Source organism: Pristiophorus japonicus, chromosome 19, assembly GCF_044704955.1.
Source record: "Pristiophorus japonicus isolate sPriJap1 chromosome 19, sPriJap1.hap1, whole genome shotgun sequence".
Lineage (NCBI taxonomy): Eukaryota > Metazoa > Chordata > Chondrichthyes > Pristiophoridae > Pristiophorus > Pristiophorus japonicus.
In genome coordinates, this window is record NC_091995.1 from 27388780 (window position 1) to 27411133 (window position 22354).

At 44.8% G+C, this 22354-nt stretch overlaps 1 protein-coding gene across 3 annotated transcripts in view; it reads right to left on the reverse strand.

The window, feature by feature from the left end:
* The window catches only part of LOC139229810 (HEPACAM family member 2-like), a 73306-nt gene that overhangs the window by 14517 nt on the left and 36435 nt on the right, over positions 1 to 22354 (reverse strand). For all 3 annotated transcript variants that reach the window (XM_070861403.1, XM_070861402.1, XM_070861404.1), the window contains exons 6-7: positions 17716 to 17832; positions 12530 to 12610 (exon numbers count right to left, since the gene is read on the reverse strand). In XM_070861403.1, the coding sequence (XP_070717504.1) occupies positions 12530 to 12610; positions 17716 to 17832 (198 nt within the window). The remainder of the gene's footprint in view (positions 1 to 12529; positions 12611 to 17715; positions 17833 to 22354) is intronic.

Sequence of the window (22354 nt, forward strand, 5' to 3'; positions counted from 1 at the left end):
CTTAACTTATCTAAATCTCTTTGCAGCCTCTGTGTCCTCTACACAACCCGCTTTCTCACTAATCTTTGTGTCATCTGCAAATTTTGTTACACTACACTCTGCCCCCTCTTTCAGGTCATCGATGTATATTGTAAACAGTTGTGGTCCCAGCACCGATCCCTGTGGCACACCACTAACCACCGATTTCCAACCCGAAAAGGACCCATTTATTCCGACTCTCTGCTTACTGTTAGCCAGCCAATTCTCTATCCATTTTAATACATTTCCACTGACTCCACGTACCTTTATCTTCTGCAGTAACCTTTTGTGTGGCACCTTATTGAATGCCTTTTGAAAATCTAAATACACCACATCCATCGGTACACCTCTATCCACCATGCTCGTTATATCCTCAAAGAATTCCAGTAAATTAGTTAAACATGATTTCCCCTTCATGAATCCATGCTGCGTCTGCTTGATTGCACTATTCCTATCTAGATGTCCCGCTATTTCTTCCTTAATGATAGTTTCAACCATTTTCCCCACTACAGATGTTAAACTAACCGGCCTATAGTTACCTGCCTTTTGTCTGCCCCCTTTTTTAAACAGAGGCGTTACATTAGCTGCTTTCCAATCCGCTGGTACCTCCCCAGAGTCCAGAGAATTTTGGTAGATTATAACGAATGCATCTGCTGTAACTTCCGCCATCTCTTTTAATACCCTGGGATGCATTTCATCAGGACCAGGGGACTTGTCTACCTTGAGTCCCATTAGCCTGTCCAGCACTACCCCCCTAGTGATAGTCTCAATGTCCTCCCTTCCCACATTCCCGTGACCAACAATTTTTGGCATGGTTTTTGTGACTTCCACTGTGAAGACCGAAGCAAAATAATTGTTTAAGGTCTCAGCCATTTCCACATTTCCCATTATTGAATCCCCCTTCTCATCTTCTAAGGGACCAACATTTACTTTAGTCACTCTTTTCCATTTTATATATCTGTAAAAGCTTTTACTATCTGTTTTTATGTTTTGCGCAAGTTTACCTTCGTAATCTATCTTCCTTTTCTTTACTGAGTTCTTAGTAATTCTTTGCTGTCGTTTAAAATTTTCCCAATCTTCTATTTTCCCACTAATCTTGGCCACCTTATACGCATTGGTTTTTAATTTGATACTCTCCTTTATTTCCTTGGTTATCCACGGCTGGTTATCCCTTCTCTTACCGCCCTTCTTTTTCACTGGAATATATTTTTGTTGAGCACTATGAAAGAGCTCCTTAAAAGTCCTCCACTGTTCCTCAATTGTGCCACCGTTTAGTCTGTGTTCCCAGTCTACTTTAGCCAACTCTTCCCTCATCCCACTGTAGTCCCCTTTGTTTAAGCATAGTACGCTCGTTTGAGACACTACTTCCTCACCCTCAATCTGTATTACAAATTCAACCATACTGTGATCACTCATTCCGAGAGGATCTTTTACTAGGAGATCGTTTATTATTCCTGTCTCATTACACAGGACCAGATCCAAGATAGCTTGCTCCCTTGTAGATTCTGTAACATACTGTTCTAAGAAACAATCCCGTATGCATTCTATGAATTCCTCCTCCAGACTACCCCGTGTGATTTGATTTGACCAATCGATATGTAGATTAAAACCCCCCATGATTACTGCCGTTCCTTTTTCACATGCCTCCATTATTCCCTTGATTATTTCCCGCCACACCATGAAGTTATTATCTGGGGGCCTATAAACTACGCCCACCAGTGACTTTTTCCCCTTACTATCTCTAATCTCCACCCACAATGATTCAACATTTTGTTCATTAGAGCCAATATCGTCTCTCACAACTGCCCTGATATCATCCTTTATTAACAGAGCTACCCCACCTCCTTTCCCTTCTTGTCTATCTTTCCGAATCGTCAGATACCCCTGTATGTTTAATTCCCAGTCTTGGTCCCCGTGCAACCACGTTTCTGTAATGGCCACCAAATCATACCCATTTGTAATTTACTTTGTTTCGAATGCTGCGTGTGTTTAGGTAGAGTGTTTTAATACTAGTTTTTAAACCATGATTTTTAGTTTTGACCCCTCCTGCAGCCCCTTGCATTCAGTGGCCCTTTTTGTTTTTTTTACCTTGGGTTTCTCTGCCCTCCACTTTAACTCATCTTCTTTGTCTTTTGCTTTTGTCTCCTTTTTGTTTCCCTCTGTCTCTCTGCATTGGTTCACATCCCCCTGCCATATTAGTTTAACTCCTCCCCAACAGCACTAGCAAACACTCCCCCTAGGACATTGGTTCCGGTCCTCCCCAGGTGCAGACTGTCCAGTTTGTACTGGTCCTACCTCCCCCAGAACCGGTTCCAATGCCCCAGGAATTTGAATCCCTCCCTGCTGCACCACTGCTCAAGCCACGTATTCATCTGAGCTATCCTGCGATTCCTACTCTGACTAGCACGTGGCACTGGTAGCAATCCTGAGATTGCTACTTTTGAGGTCCTACGTTTTAATTTAGCTCCTAGCTCCTTAAATTCGTCTCGTAGGACCTCATCCCTTTTTTTAAACTGATATCGTTGGTACCAATGTGCACCACAACAACTGGCTGTTCACCCTCCCTTTTCAGAATGTCCTGCACCCGCTCCGAGACATCCTTGACCCTTGCACCAGGGAGGCAACATACCATCCTGGAGTCTCGGTTGCGGCCGCAGAAACGCCTATCTATTCCCCTTACAATCGAATCCCCTATCACTATCGCTCTCCCACTCTTTTTCCTGCCCTCCTGTGCAGCAGAGCCAGCCACGGTGCCATGAACTTGGCTGTTGCTGTCCTCCCCTGATGAGTGTTCCCCCTCAAAAGTACTCAAAACGGTGTATCTGCTTTGCAGAGGGATGACCGCAGGGGACCCCTGCACTACCTTCCTTGCACTGCTCTTCCTGCTGGTCTTCCATTCCCTAGCTGGCTGTGGACCCTTCACCTGCGGCAAGACCAACTCACTAAACGTGCTATTCACGTCATTCTCAGCATCGTGGATGCTCCAGAGTGAATCCACCCTCAGCTCCAATTCCACGACGCGGTCTGTCAGGAGCTGGAGGCGGATACATTTCCCACACACGTAGTCGTCAGGGACACCGGAAGTGTCCCTGAGTTCCCACATGGTACAGGAGGAGCATAACACGTGACCGAGCTCTCCTGCCATGACTTAACCCTTAGATACACTTAAATTGGCAACAATAATGCTAAAGTTTACTCACTGTTAAGTACTTTTTGGAGCATAGGTAATGTTGGTAATGATATAACAGAGATTTCCAATGAGGAACAGTTAATGTTTCTAATGACCTGAGCTGTGGATAAGTCAAAGAATATGTAATGCTTGTTGTAATGTTGTAATGCTTGCAGTCAGTCGAGGAGGCGGGAGCTCGGAGCAGCGCGAGTCTGGGGTCGGCGAGAGGCCTATAAAGGCCAGCGGGAGTCGAGCAGTCAGTCGAGGAGGCGGGAGCTCGAAGCAGCGCGAGTCCGGGGTCGGCGAGAGGCCTATAAAGGCCAGCGGGAGTCGAGCAGTCAGTCGAGGAGGCGGGAGCTCGGAGCAGCGCGAGTTCGGGGTCGGCGAGAGGCGTACCGGTGCAGCTACAGGGAGAAGGCAAAGACAGAAACAAAGGTGACGTCACAGCCTAGGGGTAAGTGATTGGCTGGTGATTGGTGAGTAGTTTTTCTTTTTCTTCTTATATTAGTCAGTAACTTTTAACATTGTTGTTGCCAATTTAAGTGTATCTAAGGGTTAAGTCATGGTAGGAGAGCTCGGTCGGGTGTTATGCTCCTCTTGTACCATGTGGGAACTCAAGGACACTTCCGATGTCCCTGGCGACTACGTGTGCGGGAAGTGTATCCACCTCAAGCTCCTGACTGTCCGCATTGCGGAGTTGGAGCTGAGGGTGGATTCGCTCTGGAGCATCCACGATGCTGAGAATGACGTGAGTATCACGTGTAGTGAGTTGGTCTTACCGCAGGGAATGGAAGACCAGCAGGAAGAGTAGTGCAAGGAAGGTAGTGCAGGGGTCCCCTGTGGTCATCCCCCTGCAAAACAGATACACTGTTTTGAGTCCTGTTGAGGGGGATGACTCATCAGGGGAGGGCAGCAGCAGCCAAGTTCATGGCACCATGGCTGGCTCTGCTGCACAGGAGGGCACGAAAAAGAGTGGGACAGCAATAGTGATAGGGGATTCGATGGTGAGGGGAATAGATAGGCGTTTCTGCGGCGGCGACCGAGACTCCAGGATGGTATGTTGCCTCCCTGGTGCAAGGGTCAAGGATGTCTTGGAGCAGCTGCAGGACATTCTGAAATGGGAGGGAGAACAGCCAGTTGTCGTGGTGCACATTGGTACCAACGACATAGGTAAAAAAAGGGATGAGGTCCTACGAAACGAATTTAAGGAGCTAGGAGCTAAATTAAAAATTAGGACCTCAAAAGTAGTAATCTCGGGATTGCTACCAGTGCCACGTGATAGTCAAGAGTAGGAATCGCAGGATAGCGCAGATGAATACGTGGCTTGAGCAGTGGTGCAGCAGGGAGGGATTCAAATTCCTGGGGCATTGGGACTGGTTCTGGGGGAGGTGGGACCAGTACAAACCGGACGGTCTGCACCTGGGCAGGACCGGAACCAATGTCCTAGGGGGAGTGTTTGCTAGTGCTGTTGGGGAGGATTTAAACTAATATGGCAGGGGGATGGGAACCAATGCAGGGAGACAGAGGGAAACAAAAAGGAGGCAAAAGCAAAAGACAGAAAGGAGATGAGGAAAAGTGGAGGGCGGAGAAACCCAAGGCAAAGAACAAAAAGGGCCACTGTACAGCAAAATTCTAAAAGGACAAAGGGTGTTAAAAAAACAAGCCTGAAGGCTTTGTGTCTTAATGCAAGGAGTATCCGCAATAAGGTGGATGAATTAATTGTGCAAATAGATGTTAATAAATATGATGTGATTGGGATTACGGAGACGTGGCTCCTGGATGATCAGGGCTGGGAACTCAACATTCAGGGGTATTCAACATTCAGGAAGGATAGAATAAAAGGAAAAGGAGGTGGGGTAGCATTGTTGGTTAAAGAGGAGATTAATGCAATAGTTAGGAAAGACATCAGCTTGGATGATGTGGAATCTATATGGGTAGAGCTGCAGAACACCAAAGGGCAAAAAACGTTAGTAGGAGTTGTGTACGGACCTCCAAACAGTAATAGGGATGTTGGGGAGGGCATCAAACAGGAAATTAGGGGTGCATGCAATAAAGGTGTAGCAGTTATAATGGCTGACTTTAATACGCACATAGATTGGGCTAGCCAAACTGGAAGCAATACGGTGGAGGAGGATTACCTGAAGTGCATAAGGGATGTTTTTCTAGACCAATATGTTGAGGAACCAACTAGGGGGGAGGCCATCTTAAGACTGGGTGTTGTGTAATGAGAGAGGATTAATTAGCAATCTCATTGTGCGAGGCCCCTTGGGGAAGAGTGACCATAATATGGTGGAATTCTGCATTAGGATGGAGAATGAAACAGTAAATTCAGAGACCATGGTCCAGAACTTAAAGAAGGGTAACTTTGAAGGTATGAGGCGTGAATTGGCTAGGATAGATTGGCGAATGATACTTAGGGGGTTGACTGTGGATGGGCAATGGCAGACATTTAGAGACCGCATGGATGAATTACAACAATTGTACATTCCTGTCTGGCGTAAAAATAAAAAAGGGAAGGTGGCTCAACCGTGGCTATCTAGGGAAATCAGAGATAGTATTAAAGCCAAGGAAGTGGCATACAAATTGGCCAGAAATAGCAGCGAACCTGGGGACTGGGAGAAATTTAGAACTCAGCAGAGGAGGACAAAGGGTTTGATTAGGGCAGGGAAAATGGAGTATGAGAAGAAGCTTGCAGGGAACATTAAGGTGGATTGCAAAAGTTTCTATAGGTATGTAAAGAGAAAAAGGTTAGTAAAGACAAACGTAGGTCCCCTGCAGTCAGAATCAGGGGAAGTCATAACGGGGAACAAAGAAATGGCAGACCAATTGAACAAGTACTTTGGTTCGGTATTCACGAAGGAGGATACAAACAACCTTCCGGATATAAAAGGGGTCAGAGGGTCTAGTAAGGAGGGGGAACTGAGGGAAATCTTTATTAGTCGGGAAATTGTTTTGGGGAAATTGATGGGATTGAAGGCCGATAAATCCCCAGGGCCTGATGGACTGCATCCCAGAGGTGGCCTTGGAAATAGCGGATGCATTGACAGTCATTTTCCAACATTCCATTGACTCTGGATCAGTTCCTATCGAGTGGAGGGTAGCCAATGTAACCCCACTTTTTAAAAAAGGAGAGAGAAAACAGGGAATTATAGACCGGTCAGCCTGACCTCAGTAGTGGGTAAAATGATGGAATCAATTATTAAGGATGTCATAGCAGTGCATCTGGAAAATGGTGACATGATAGGTCCAAGTCAGCATGGATTTGTGAAAGGGAAATCATGCTTGACAAATCTTCTGGAATTTTTTGAGGATGTTTCCAGTAAAGTGGACAAAGGAGAACCAGTTGATGTGGTATATTTGGACTTTCAGAAGGCTTTCGACAAGGTCCCACACAAGAAATTAATGTGCAAAGTTAAAGCACATGGGATTGGGGGTAGTGTGCTGACGTGGATTGAGAACTGGTTGTCAGACAGGAAGCAAAGAGTAGGAGTAAACGGGTACTTTTCAGAATGGCAGGCAGTGACTAGTGGGGTGCCGCAAGGTTCTGTGCTGGGGCCCCAGTTGTTTACATTGTACATTAATGATTTAGACGAGGGGATTAAATGCAGTATCTCCAAATTTGCGGATGACACTAAGTTGGGTGGCAGTGTGAGCTGCGAGGAGGATGCTATTAGGCTGCAGAGTGACTTGGATAGGTTAGGTGAGTGGGCAAATGCATGGCAGATGAAGTATAATGTGGATAAATGTGAGGTTATCCACTTTGGTGGTAAAAACAGAGAGACAGACTATTATCTGAATGGTGACAGATTAGGAAAAGGGAAGGTGCAACGAGACCTGGGTGTCATGGTACATCAGTCATTGAAGGTTAGCATGCAGGTACAGCAGGCGGTTAAGAAAGCAAATGGCATGTTGGCCTTCATAGCGAGGGGATTTGAATACAGGGGCAGGGAGGTGTTGCTACAGTTGTACAGGGCCTTGGTGAGGCCACACCTGGAGTATTGTGTACAGTTTTGGTCTCCTAACTTGAGGAAGGACATTCTTGCTATTGAGGGAGTGCAGCGAAGATTCACCAGACTGATTCCCGGGATGGCGGGACTGACCTATCAAGAAAGACTGGATCAACTGGGCTTGTATTCACTGGAGTTCAGAAGAATGAGAGGGGACCTCATAGAAACGTTTAAAATTCTGACGGGTTTAGACAGGTTAGATGCAGGAAGAATGTTCCCAATGTTGGGGAAGTCCAGAACCAGGGGTCACAGTCTGAGGATAAGGGGTAAGCCATTTAGGACCGAGATGAGGAGAAACTTCTTCACCCAGAGAGTGGTGAACCTGTGGAATTCTCTACCACAGAAAGTAGTTGAGGCCAATTCACTAAATATATTCAAAAGGGAGTTAGATGAAGTCCTTACTACTCGGGGATCAAGGGTTATGGCGAGAAAGCAGGAAGGGGGTACTGAAGTTTCATGTTCAGCCATGAACTCATTGAATGGCGGTGCAGGCTAGAAGGGCTGAATGGCCTGCTCCTGCACCTATTTTCTATGTTTCTATGTTTCTATGTATGTGGGAAACGTGGCAGCCAATTTGCGCACAAGCAAGCGCTCACAAACTGTAATTTGATAATGACCAGATAAAGTCTTTTATGTAAATGGTTGGCCAGAACACCAGGGATAACTCCCCTGCTCTGCACTGGATTGTCAGTGTAGGTTTTTGTAAACAACTCTCTGGAGCCACAGCTGACACTACATATCTGAAAAATATGGGCAGTTAGTGCAGAATTTCCCAATGGAATGTCCCTATCTAGGATAACAAGGATCACACAAGCTGAAAATCTCAGCTATCCTGTTCAGTAGGCATTTCATGTCCATCGCACCTCCTCTCACATTCAAATTTCTGTGTTGCACTTAAAAAAAAAAAGTATCAAGTAACAAAGGCGTCTGGAACATATGGAGAAACTCCCCAGGGACAGAAAATACCAGAGGCTTTCAAGGAGATCCTGAAGGTACAGAGCAAGTATGTTCCCTTAAAGAAAAAGGGTGGGGCTAACAAATCTAGACCCTGCCCCCCCCCCCCCCCCCCCGCTGGATGTCAAGGGACATACAGGGTATGATAAAGAAAACAAGTGAAGCTTATGACAGATACAGAGAAACTCTAGAGGAGTATGTGGTGCAGGGGTGCAACTAAAAAAGATATCAGGAAAGCAAAGAGAGAACATGAAATAATGTTGGCAACTGAAATCAGGGAAAACCCAAAGATGTTCTATAAATACATTAAGAGCAAGAGGATAACTAGAGAAAGAGTGAGGCCTATTAGAAACCATAAAGGAAGTGTGTGTGTGGAGGCAGAAGGTATGGGTATGATTTTTAATGAATACTTTGTATCTGTTTTCACAAAAGAGAGGGGCGATGCAGACTTTGCAATGAGGGAGGAGGAGTGTGAAATATTAGACGAGATAAACACAGTGAGAGAGGAAAGCTTAGCAGCTTTGAAAGTGGATAAATCCCCAGGCCCAAGTACTTGTACCCCAGGCTGTTAAACGAAGCAAAAGAGGAAATAGCAGAGGCTCTGACTATCCTCTCTGGCTACAGGTGTGGTAGCAAAAGACTGGAGGACTGCTAATGTTGTACCTTGGTTTAAAAAGGGAGAAATGGATAGACTGAGTAACTACAGGCCAGTCAGCCTAACCTCAGTGGTGGGAAAATTACTGGAAAAATTCCTGAGGGACATGATAAATCTTCATTTGGAAAGACATGGATTAATCAAGGATAGTCACCGTGAATTTGTTAAGGGAAGGTCATGTCTGGCTAACTTGATTGAATTTTGTGAGGAAGCAACCAGGAGGGTCAATGAGGGCAGTGGATATGATGTAGTGTAAATGGATTTTAGCAAAGCTTTTGATAAGGTCCCATATGGCAGGCTTTACATGAAAGTAAAAGCCCATGGGATCCAGGGCAAAGTAGCAAGTTGGATCCAAAACTGGCTCGGAGGCAGGAAGCAAAGGGTAATGGTTGATGGGTGTTTTTGTGACTGGAAGGCTGTATCCTGTGGGGTTCTGCAGGGCTCAGTACTGGGTCCCTTGCTTTTTGTGGTATATATCAATGACTTGGACTTGAACATTGGGGGTATGATTAAGAAGTTTGCAGATGCCACTAAAATAGGCTGTGTGGTTGATAATGAAGAAGAAAGCTGTGGACTGCAGGATGATATCAATGTACTGGTCAGGTGGGCAGAACAGTGGCAAATGAAATTCAATCTGGCTAACTGTGAGGTGATGCATTTGGGGAAAGGGAACACACATTAAATAGTGCTACACTGAAAAGCTTGAACTGTATAAAACACAGATTAGGCCACAGTTGGAGTACTGTGGGCAGTTCTGATCACCACATTACAGGAAAGATGTGATTGCACTGGAAAGGGTGTAGAGGAGATTTACAAGAAAGTTGCCTGAACTGGAGAATTTTGGTTATGAGAAAAGATTGGAGATGCTGGGTCTGTTTTCTTTGGAACAGAGAGGCTGAGGGGAGACCTGATTGAGGTGTATAAAATTATGAGGGGCCTGGATGGAATGGATTGGAAGGACCTAGTTCCCTTGGTAGAGGGGTCAACAACCAGGCAGCATAGATTTAAAATAATGGGGGTATAGAGGAGATATGAGGGGAAATTTCTCTATCTAGAGGGTGGTAGGATTCTGGAATTCACTGCCTGAAAGGGTGGTAGAGGCAGAAACCCTCACCACATTTAAAAAATACTTGGATGTGCATTTAAAGTGCCGTAACCTACAGGGCTACGGACCAAGAGTTGGAAAGTGGGATGAGACTGGATAGCTCTTGGTTGGCCAGTGTGGACACGATGGGTGAAATGACCTCCTTCTGGGCTGTAAATTTCTATGATTCTATGATGGAGTCGTGGGCAGCCCATAATCTCCTTCAACCAAAAAAGGAAGAGGAAAATGTGTGGCATCATGTTAATAAGGTATTCCATTGTCTGCTATTTTGCCACTGGACCAAGACCTAGCTCTGTCAAGCCCGTGTGGTGGCTGGTGTGCAACGGCCACCACATGTTAAAAAAATCCATGCACAGACATCTTCCACCCTTCAACATGTAGTTCAGGACCTGGAACATCAGGTCCTTCATTGAAACACCTGTGAACTCACCACTTTTTGGTGTGGAAGCAAGTCATCCTCAATACGAGGGACCGCCTATGATGATGATGATGATGATGATTTTAATGGAGATGGGGGGTCAATCGATAAAAACATCTATTTATTCTCAGAGGATGGTGGGCCTGAATAAAACAATTCGCTTCACAACATTCCCTGGAACACTTACAAACCAGGCAAGTTATCAATCTACATTGTTGTAGGGAATTAGATATTACTATGCTATATTTCATTAATTGATGAAGTCACTAACAGAAATTGACAAATATTACCCTTTACATGAACAGAATACATCGTGCAAAGCTCACAGCACCAAAACATGCACTATTAATCCCGTGTTAAATAGCATGGAAGTGAATTTGGTTGAACCACAGATTATTTTTCTAGGCTAGGATGCAATGAATATGCACAAGCTCCAAGAGTTTTAGAACAAGTTATTTCCTTTTTTGCTTGAAGGAGTGTTATATTTGAATATTTACCCTGCTCAATGTCCTTTCCACAATACACCAGCTATGACCCAAAAAGGGATAAAGTGGCAACCTAATGCGAGGCAACCATCAATTGAACTGGCCAGGGTCAACAGACCTTCACATCTTCCCTCTCCATGTGGGAGGCACCTGCCCTCAAACTTGTGTTTCCATTCTCTATGGTCTTGCTGCTCTCTCACCACCTCCAGTCCTAGATCCCCTCTGAATTCTCTGCTTCTTTGACTCCAGGCAATTGCGCATTTTCTCCCCTCTTTGGTCCACGAAGATTTAGCCTAGAATGCCTAGTTAAATATTTTACGTATTGGAAAGGTTATGTATCCCAGCATGCTGCTCCAACAGGCCAAGAAGCTCTTGATGAGATCTAGCAGTTATCGATCTCCCATAATGCCCAGACGAACAGGCTCCAAATAACAAGATGAGGGGGAAGTCCTGGATTAGATCTAGCAATCTTCTACAATAGCTAGACTAAAAAGAATATGAACCAGATAAAGCAAGATAAAGAACAGTACAAGAAGTTACACTTAGAAAAGGCAGAGAAGGAAGTGACACCCGACGACAACATTCCTCCCAGCGGAGCCTGATAGTAACATGTCTGTTGTATTTTTTTTGTTAAACTCGATTTTGGGATGTGGGCGTCGCTGGCAAGGCCGGCATTTATTGCCCATCGCTAATTGCCCTCTTGAACCGCTGCAGTCCGTGTGTTGAAGGGACTCCCACAGTGCTATTAGGGAGGGAGTTCCAGGATTTTGACCCCAGCGACGATGAAGGAACAGCCAATATATTTCCAAGTCAGGATGATGTAGGACATAGGAGGGAAACTTGGAAGTGGTGGTGTTCCCCTGCACCTGCTGCCTTATCCTTCTGGTGGTACAGGTCACACATTTGGGAGGTGCTGCCGAAGATTAATTGCTGTAACATGTGTTTTGCTTGTGAGTCTGTGACTGCTGTGTGTTCTTGTAACTATTACAATGTACTCGCTGACACACCATATTGGTTTGGTTTCCTTCGGAATCTTTGGCACCATCATTGGCAGTTGTGCCTTCAGCTGCCTGGATCCTACACAATGGAATTCTCTCCTTAAACCCCCTCTACCCCTTCACCTCCAACTTCTCGCAAGGTCTTCATTAAAACCTACCATTCTAACAAAGGTTTGAGTCATCGCTCTAAATAGCTCCTTCTTTAGATTGAACTTTTCAAGTTCTGACGAAGGCTCACAGACCTGAAATGTTAACTCTGTTTCTCTCCACAGATACTGCCTGACCTGCTGAGATTTCAAGGATTTTAATAGAATGAGTAAAGAAATTATTTCCTCAATTAAAAAAACTGTCACTCAAGAATTAAAAAAAAAGAGGTTAAGAAAAATGTATCACACAGGGTATTTGGAGCATTTGCTTTCCCACAGGGAGTGGTTGAAAGTCGAGATGGGAATCATTGCATCTCAATTGGAAAAAGTGGATAAATATTTGAAGCAGATAGAGATACATTGTGAGGAGAGAGCAAGGCAGTGAGGTTAGATTTGGATTGGTCTAGAAAATAGCTGCCACAGACAATGGCCGCTATCTGCTCTAAAAACTTCAGTAGTCCCCATGAAAACTGGCAAAAACGAGTACAATTAGTTCTTCTAATCACTGTATTCCTCATGGGATGCTATCTTCAGAATTGATTTGTTGGCTGTAACTTTTTAATTGAACACTCACCAGCTTGTTCCATCACTTTCATGAGCAGGTTAACTGACGCACATATCACAATGATTTCACCCAATGGAATTAGACGGCAAGCTGGAAACAAATAAAACAAAGAATCACAGGGAGCACGAACATGCACAAATCCTGACCCATCCGCCTCTAGCTGGTCCTCTGGGGAGTGCGACTGGTCAAAAAGTACAGGGAAAATTTTCTTGTTCAGGCACTTGGGATTATTGGATCATCCAGGTGCAGTGAATACAGAAAAATCGGTAGGGAGGAGCACATGCCCCTAACAGAGCCCATTCCATTCTCCATCCATTTAAGTTGACAGAAAATCAGGCGGCCTCCCTTATAGATGGCTGCTTTTCTCTGCCCGGTTTTCTTGTATTTCCTGTGCCCAAGTGATCAAATAATCCCTGGATCAGGAGCATTTGCCCAATTACCTTTTTCCTTCTGAGGTAGTGGCCCCTCAACCAGAACGAGGACGAGAAGGAGACGGCCAATAGTGGAGCGATTAAAATGTTTTGGATGAGATGTTCAACCGAGGTCTCTTACTCCCATTCAGATGGATGTAAAAAGATCCATGACACTATTTTAAGGTGAATTTTCCTGTTGTCCTGCCCAACATTTATCCCTCAAAGAGCATCAAAAAAAAAACTTGCCTGGTCACTTATCCTATTGATTGTTTGTGGGATCTTACTGTGCCCAATTTGCTGCTGTGTTTCCCACATTACAACAGTGAAGTACTCCATTTTCTGTGAATTTCCTGAGATTGTGAAAGGTGTTATATAAATGTAAGTTTGTTGATATAACTTGCACTGCATTCTTAGTCTAATTCTACAGATACAATAATAGAAACATAGAAAATAGGTGCAGGAGTAGGCTATTCGGCCCCTCGAGTCATTCAATAAGACCATGACTGATCATTCCCTCAGTACCCCTTTCCTGCTTTCTCTCCATACCCCTTGATCCCCTGAAACGTAAGGGCCATATCTAACTCCCCTTTAAATATATCCAGTGAACTGGCATCAACAACTCTCTGCGGCAGGGAATTCCACAGGTTAACAACTCTCTGAGTGAAGAAGTTTCTCCTCATCTCAGTCCTAAATGGCCTACCCCTTATCCTAAGACTGTGTCCCCTGGTTCTCGACTTCCCCAACATCGGGAACATTCCTCCCGCATCTAACCCTGTCCAGTCCCGTCAGAATCTTATGTTTCTATGAGATCCCCTCTCATCCTTCTAAACTCCTGTGTATAAAGGCTCAGTTGATCTAGTCTCTCCTCATATGTCAGTCCCGCCATCCCAGGAATCAGTCTGGTGAACTTTCGCTGCACTCCCTCAATAGCAAGAACATTCTTCCTCAGATTAGGAGACCAAAACTGAACACAATATTCTAGGTGAGGCCTCACTAAGGCCCTGTACAACTGCAGTAAGACCTCCCTGCTCCTATACTCAAATCCCCTAGCTATGAAGGCCATCATACCATTTGTCTTCTTCACCGCCTGCTGTAACTGCATGCCAACTTTCAATGACTGATGAACCATGACACCCAGGTCTTGTTGCACCTCCCCATTTCCTAATCTGCTGCCATTCAGATAATATTCTGGCTTCGTGTTTTTGCCCCCAAAGTGGATAACCTCACATTTATCCACATTATACTGCATCTGCCATGCATTTGCCCACTCACCGAACCTGTCCAAGTCACCCTGCAGCCTCTTGGCGTCCTCCTCACAGCTCACATCGCCACCCAGTTTAGTGTCATCTGCAAACTTGCAGATATTACACTCAATTCCTTCATCTAAATCATTAATGTATATTGTGAAGAGCTGGGGTCCCAGCACTGAGCTCTGCGGCACTCCACTAGTCGCTGCCTGCCATTCTGAAAAGAACCCGTTTATCCCAACTCTCTGCTTCCTGTCTTCTCTATCCACATTACCCCCAATACCATGTGCTTTGATTTTGCACACCAATCTCTTGTGTGGGACCTTGTCAAAAGCCTTTTGAAAGTTCAAATACACCACATCCACTGGTTCTCCATTGTCCACTCTACCAGTTACATCCTCAAAAAATTCCAGAAGATTTGTCAAGGATGATTTCCCTTTCATAAATCCATGCTGACTTGGACCAATCCAGTCACTGCTTTCCAAATGCGCTGCTATTTCATCTTTAATAATTGATTCCAACATTTTCACTACTACTGATGTCAGGCTAACCGATCTATAATTACCCGTTTTCTCTCTCCCTCCTTTTTTTAAAAAGTGGTGTTGCATTAGCTACCCTCCAGTCCATAGGAACCGATCCAGAGTCGAGAGACTGTTGGAAAATGATCACCAATGCATCCACTATTTCTATGGCCGCTTCCTTAAGTACGCTGGGATGCAGACTATCAGGCCCCGGGGATTTATCGGCCTTCAATCCCATCAATTTCCTTAACACAATTTCCCACTTTATAAGGCTATCCTTCAGTTCCACCTTCTCACTAGACCCTTGGTCCCCTAGTATTTCCAGAAGGTTATTTGTATCTTCCTTCATGAAAACAGAACCAAAGTATTTGTTTAACTGGTCTGTCATTTCTTTGTTCCCCATTATAACTTCACCTGAATCTGACTGCAAGGGACCTACATTTATTTTCACTAATCTTTTTCTCTTCACATATCTATAGAGGCTTTTGCAGTCAGTTTTTTATGTGCCCAGCAAGCTTCCTCTCACACTATTTCCCCCCTCCTAATTAAACCCTCTGTCCTCCTCTGCTGTATTACAAAATTCTCCCAGTCCTCAGGTTTGCTGCTTTTTCTAGCTAATTTGTATGCCTCTTCCTTGGATTTAACACTATCATTAATTTTCCTTGTTAGCCACAGTTGAGCCACCTTCCCCGTTTTATTTTTACTCCAGACAGGGATGTACAATTGCTGAAGTTCATCCATGTGATCTTTAAATGTTTGCCATTGCCTATCCACCGTCAACCCTTTAAGTATCTCTCGCCAGTCTATTCTAGCCAATTCACGTCTCATACCATCAAAGTTACCTTTCTTTAAGTTCAGGACCCTAGTCTCTGAATTAACTGTGTCACTCTCCATCTTAATCAAGAATTCTACCATATTATGGTCTCTCTTCCCCAAGGGGCCTCGCACAACAAGATTGCTAATTAGTCCTTTCACATTACACATCACCCAGTCTAGGATGGCCAGCCCTCTAGTTGGTTCCTCAACATATTGGTCTCGAAAACCATCCCTAATACACCCCAGAAAATCCTCCTTCACCGCATTGTTACCAGTTTGGTGAGCCCAAACTATATGTAGATTAAAGTCGCCCATGATAACTGCTGTACCTTTATTGCACACATCCCTAATTTCTTGTTTGCTGCTGTCCCCATCATCACTACTACTGTTTGGTGGTCTGTACGTAACTCCCACTAGCGTTTTCTGCCATTTGGTATTCTGTAGCTCCACCCATACAGATTTCACATCATCCAAGCTAATGTCCTTCCTTACTATTGCATTAATTTCCTCTTTAACCAGCAACGCCACCCCACCTCCTTTTCCTTTCTGTCTATCCTTCCTAAATGTTGAATACCCCTTGATGTTGAGTTCCCAGCCTTGGTCACCCTGGAGCCATGTCTCCGTGATGCCAATTACATCATATCCGTAAACTGCTATCTGCGCAGTTAATTCGTCCACCTTATTCCGAATACTCCTCGCATTGAGGCACAGAGCCTTCAGGCTTGTCTTTTTAACACCCTTTGTCCCTTTAGAATTTTGCTGTAATGTGGCCCTTTTTGCTTGGGTTTCCCTGCCCTCCACTTTTACTTTTCTTCTTTCTATCTTTTGCTTCTGCCCCCATTCTACTTCCCTCTGTCTCCCTGCATAGGTTCCCATCCCTCTGCCATATTAGTTTAACCCCTCCCCAACAGCACTAGCAAACACTCCCACTAGGGCATTGGTTCCGGTTCTGCCCAGGCGCAGACCGTCCGGTTTGTACTGGTCCCGCCTCCCCCAGAACCGGTTCCAATGTCCCAGGAATTTGAATCCCTCCCTGCTGCATCACTCCTCAAGCCACATATTCATCCGAGCTATCCTGCAATTCCTACTCTGACTAGCACGTGGCACTGGTAGCAATCCTGAGATCACTAACAAACACCAAACCATGCTCCAGAGCATTTTTAAAAATCCATTCAAATTACAAAACTGGAATGAACTTTAAAAAAATCTTTGTTATTTATCTCATTCTCTGCTCCCAGTTTGTTCCTGATCTGCCAGAAAGTGAAAATATAAAAATGATAATGTTACTGTTTGGGATCTTCTTGGAGCTCAGTTCACATCACACTTTCTTAATACAGCATAATAACATAAGAAATAGGAGCAGGCCATATAGCCCTCGAGCCTGCTCCGCCATTTAATACGAACATGGCTGATCCGATCATGGAGTCAGGTCCACTTCGCTGCCCGCTCCCCATCACACTTTCTTAAATTTAGACTCACCCCCTCTGAATTTATTTCACTTTGTCAGTCTGTTTATCTCAGTCATTATTTGTTTCACAACAATTACAGCACAGATGTAGGCCATTCGGCCCATTGTGCCTCTTCTGGAGATAGCTCCACTATCAGTGTAGAAACTATACCCCTCATTTTGACTTCTTCCAAGTGAAGGAGGTCATTACTATATTGTGGACAGACGCCCAAGCCCGTAGCAATATCCACCCAGCATAAGCAGTGAAATCTGACAGCAGCAGGCTGTCCTGGGGAGTCTTAAAAGCCAAAGTAGTAAAAGCTTCGCAAAATTGCTCAGTGAAGCTTGGACTCTAGTAGATTTACATCCCCGACCTGCTGATACTGCGTCTTAATTACAGCGTAACTGGGATCTCCTGCCTCCTATCACTAAAAACAAGGAGTATAATGGCACCTTGAAAATAGGTGGATTAGGTCGTGGAAAAACAGCAAGTTCATGAAGAAAAATAAGGACAAATGCACAGATTGCCTCAGTAATGGGATAAAGAAAAGAATTCTCTCAGTGAAGACGCCATTTACATGCTGCTCGCTTGTTTTGGGAGGCATAACGACCAATGGCAGGGCTCATAGAAAGGGCATTAAAGCCACAGAGAGCTTACAGTGTAGATTAGTAGGATGAGGTTAGGCAAGGGTTTTAAAATCAAGAATGATTTTAATCAGTGATATAAATAATATAACTCGTGTGAACTTACATTTGGTCTCCAAGATCTTACACCTTTTCCTGCAACAGGCCATAATAGTCAATAATACGGTCAATAATAGATAGAGACATAAAAGCACCAACATAATCATGGTGATTCCAGAATATCCTATTAAAAGAACAAAAGGTGAATAAAATTACACACATTCACAGGTTAGAGAATAAATACAAATAAAAACTCAATATAACTTCAGGAAATTCCTTACTTATAGACTTGTGGATGTTTACAGCACAGGAGGCAACCATTTGGTCCATGGGTCTGTGCCAGCTTGTTGCTAGGGTGATCCACAACTAATCAACTGCCCCACCCACTCCACACAGGCTCCCCAGTTTTCTCTTGAAAGATACAATGGTCTCTGCCTCAATCACTCCGTGCAACAGGGCATTCCAAGCTCAAAGAGCCCTCAAATGAAGGAATTCTTGCTAACCTCGATCCTCATTCAGCAGCAGGTTTAAATTCATGATCTTTCATCACCGACTCCCTGACCAGAGAAAATAGTCTTTCCCTATTCAACAAGAACCTGAGGTTGTTGATGGCAGCATTTAGGGCCTCCATTACTGATCAAATTATTTCCTTGGATGAGTCTATGGGCAATGTTGTGTCCTCTCGTCTACAGACAATGGAGGGAAGTGGAAGGTGTAATTAACAATAGAGAGATAGTTACCAATGTATAGTGGCAGTGCTGGCACAATAGCAGAGTTCAGACAGTGCAACACTGCTAACTGCTCTCAGTTGCTAATATTGGAGGTGGCAACGTTAAATGCTAAATTACAGATGTCTACAGAAAACGTGTGCCTAATATGTTGACTGATTTCACATTTCTCTTCCTATGAGGGAGCTGGAGTGAGAATATGTTGAAATGTGCTAACTTTGCCCCAGCTCTCCTGCGTTGACAGAATGTCTAAGGCAGAAATGCAATTTGTTGCATGGTGGATGGAATACTGACCACCTATGTCGTGCGGTCCCGGCCTGCAAGCCCAACAGCAGGCCAGGGCCATTGGAAGGAGCAGTGTGCGGCAGCCCGGCCCGGAAATCGGCGCGGTCCCGGCCTGCAAGCCCAACAGCGTGCGGCGGCATACCACTGCAGGGAGCAGCGCATGCTGCTGCAGGAGGGAGACGGCTACGAAACCAGGTTGCTGATTGCAGTGCGGGCTGGCACAACAGGAGGGGTGAAGGAGCTTAGAGGGAAGTGACCGGGGCCCAGGAGAGGCGTGAATCTAGGGCCCAGAAGAGGTGAGGGTCCAGGGGCAGCACGGGTCAGCCCACACTGCGATGTGTGCGCGCACTCGGTCTGTGCAGCAGAACTGGTCTCCAATTAGTCTTGGGTAATCCTTGCCACTGGACCATGACCTAGCTCTGTCAAGCCCGTGTGGTGGCTGGTGTGCAACACCACATGTTAAAAAGGCCAAGCACAGGCATCTTCCACCCTTCACGATATAGTTCGGAATCTGGAATATTAGGCCCTTCATTGAAACACCTGTGAACTCATCCCTTTTTGGCGCAGAAGCAAGTCATCCTCGCTTCGAGGTGCTACCTATGATGATGGATGTCGTGCACTCCGGAGAGCCTTAACATGGCAGACACAATGGGCCCAATGGAACATAATGGGCTAGATTTTCGGTCTTCTGCTGACTGTGTTGGCGCCCTGGAGGGGCGGCAATAAGCACTTCCGGGTGAGCCATCAGCCTCGCCGGGTCTTTTCGGTGCCAGTTTAGATGGGGCATGGAACATTTTGCCTGGAAGAGGCAAGCCGGTGTGCAACACCGTAGGTTGTAACACCGGCTCGATTTTTGGCCACGCCCGATCCATAGAGAGCCTTGTTGGGAAAGTGGGCGGTCTGAGCTGTAGCGGCCACAATGAGGTAAGTAATGTCGACCTCAGGCAAGTGCGATTGTTTTTACTTTTATTTTTTTGCGATTTATGTTGTGGTGGAGCATGTTATTTATTGGGAATGTTTTTGGTGTTTTTTGTTCAGGTTTCTCCCCCTCCCACGGCCAGACCTCTGAGCGCTCCAAGGCCGGCTGTCTAGCTCGGGAGTGTCACTTGCTCAGCCAGTTAATGCCCGAAGAGCGGTGTGTAATGACTCCCTTAGTGCTCCACCTCACACTCCGGGCCCAGCTGATAACTGAGGCACAAACTGCACCACCCCGCTGCCATTACCGCCCCGAAATGAGCAGAACTGAAAATCCAGCCCAAGGTCTTTAGGCAATAGAATCAATAGCTCTTGGGAATGACAGGAAACAAACACTGCACCAGTGTCACATCTTCACCCCTAGAGCTGCTCTGCCAGTTGGGTTATGTGCACCTATGAATGCTGCTCATCCTCCTTCCATTGCTCCTAGTCTTCCTCACAAAAAAAGAGAGATCATAAGATAACTATGGATGAGGAAGGTCATTTGACTCGCCTTGAATCAAGTGTTGATTCCCCTTTGTGACAAGAATGATCTCTTGATATCAGTCCTAAATTTGAATCAATGACAGAACTTGGAAATGTAGTAAATAGTGAGGAGGAAAGTAGCAGCTTTCAGGAGCACATAGGCAGACTGCTGGAACGGCCAAGGTACAGGGCCATATTTAATGCTGGGAAGTGTGAAATAAAGTATTTTGGAAGGAAAAATTAAATGGTACAATTTTAAAATGGGTGCTGGAACAGAGAGACCTGGGGATTCACATACACAAAGCTTTGCAGGTGGCAGGACAAGTTGAGAAGGCCGTTAAAAAAGTATACTGTTCCTTGGCTTTATAAATAGAGGAATAGAGTACAAAAGCAAGGAAGTTATGGCACATCTCTATAAATCACTAGTTAGTCCTCAGCTACAGTATTGTGTCCGATTCTGGGCACTGTGGAAATGTATTTTTATCTAAGCTGATACCAAACGGTATTTGTGTGCCTTTTGATTAAAATGGAGTCCTGGCCCTTCCAGAACTTTCTGCATTTTAGCAGCCAGCTTATTTTAAACAGCTAAACCTGCTGTTAGATGGCTGATGGTTATCAGACAGCTAGGAGACAAGTCATGCTGAGACAAGTAACCCCCATGGTGCTCTCCTATTGTCTACACTACAGGAGTTCCATGTCACCCCACCCTTATCTTCTAGCCATTATCTCTTTCCTTTACCTCATCCATTTGAAGCAAACAGGTAAACTGACCAGGAAATTGGATAATCCTGATACAATACAAGACAGGTGATAGCCCATTACCTATGACTCATGGAGTAATGGCCGTTTGGCTTTCTGATAACCCTGACAAAAGGGAATATCTTGACACCATTTCAGTACCAGGATATAGTAATTAACTCTTTATCTGTATTCACTGACTGTGAGACAGAGCAATACACAGGGAGAGGCCAGAACTTGGGTTTTACTGTATAAATATCTTGTGAAGCTGTACCATTGCGGAGGTTTTTCATTTTAGCCCTTGACTGAGTGAAACTTACCCCTTGCGAGCAAGTAAATTAAAAGGGAAACTTCCATCGGAGCTGTAAGTGTCGGAGTCATTCTTTTCTGAGGTCGAGATTTCGACAGTTATTGGAGGTTCCACCGAGATGCATACTCTCTGTCCTGTGAGTAAAACGGATACAGGCATAGTGCCTCTCCAGTGAAAGGCTTCGGTGGCCAAACAAGGTGAGCCTTTGCTCACAAGAGGTTTCTTCACTGTTGAATCGCAGATGTAATCTGTTGTCCACAGCTGAGGTACTGCATCTACAAGACTCGGCATTTAAAAGTTAAAGGTATTTTTTTTATAACCATTTCTTTCTCAGCTCGCCAGCAGAAGAGAACAGGTTCTGGAAAAAATCTCGAGACAGCCCGGGGAAGGTTTCAGTAGGTAAAAGAAAGCGCTAGTCGATCGAAAAGGGTTCCAGGTTCTTATATGATAAGATTTTTATTGTTTTTAATTCGGAAGGGGTTCTTATGTGATAAGACTATTAAAAGAAAAGAAAAAAAAAAGAAAGCGCTAATAATCGATCGAAGGTTCTTATGTGATAAGATTTTTATTGTTTTTAATTCGGAAGGGGTTCTTTTGTGATAAGACTATTAAAAAAAAAAAAGAGCGCAATCGATCAAAGAGTTTGGGTACGGAACCTTAAGTTTTATCAGCTGTTATTAGGATAAGTTAAGGACTCGGTCTGTAGTGGCGTACAACGCAGACTGAGAATTTGTTTAGAGGTTATGATTTGTGTACTCACGGGAATATTGTTTGTTGTCCTTGTATTACTGTTGTGTGCAATACCTTTGTGAGTCATTGCCATTAGAGAAACGGGAAGAGTCACTAGGGAAAATTGTGATTCGGGAAAAAAAAACACAAGGATTGATTAAGAAAAGAAACAGTAACTGATTGATCAACTACGATTGGTTCGTGCCAACATATCTCACACACCCAGACTGAGCCCGAATTAAGAGCCTTTTCAGGCCACGTAACGGCCAGGAGAAGTGGGCGTAGAGAACTCGGTTGGCCGAAAGGATTGTGAGATCAGAAACTGTGGGAAAATCTTAATCATCCAGAATGGGTGCCGGAGCAAGTTAAAACACCACAAAAGGCACACCAGCCTATGTCATGCTCCAGAATTGTGGTCAGTCTTCAATTGACCAAAGAAACAAAAACCAGTAAAGTGGACTAAGGGTGAAAACAGG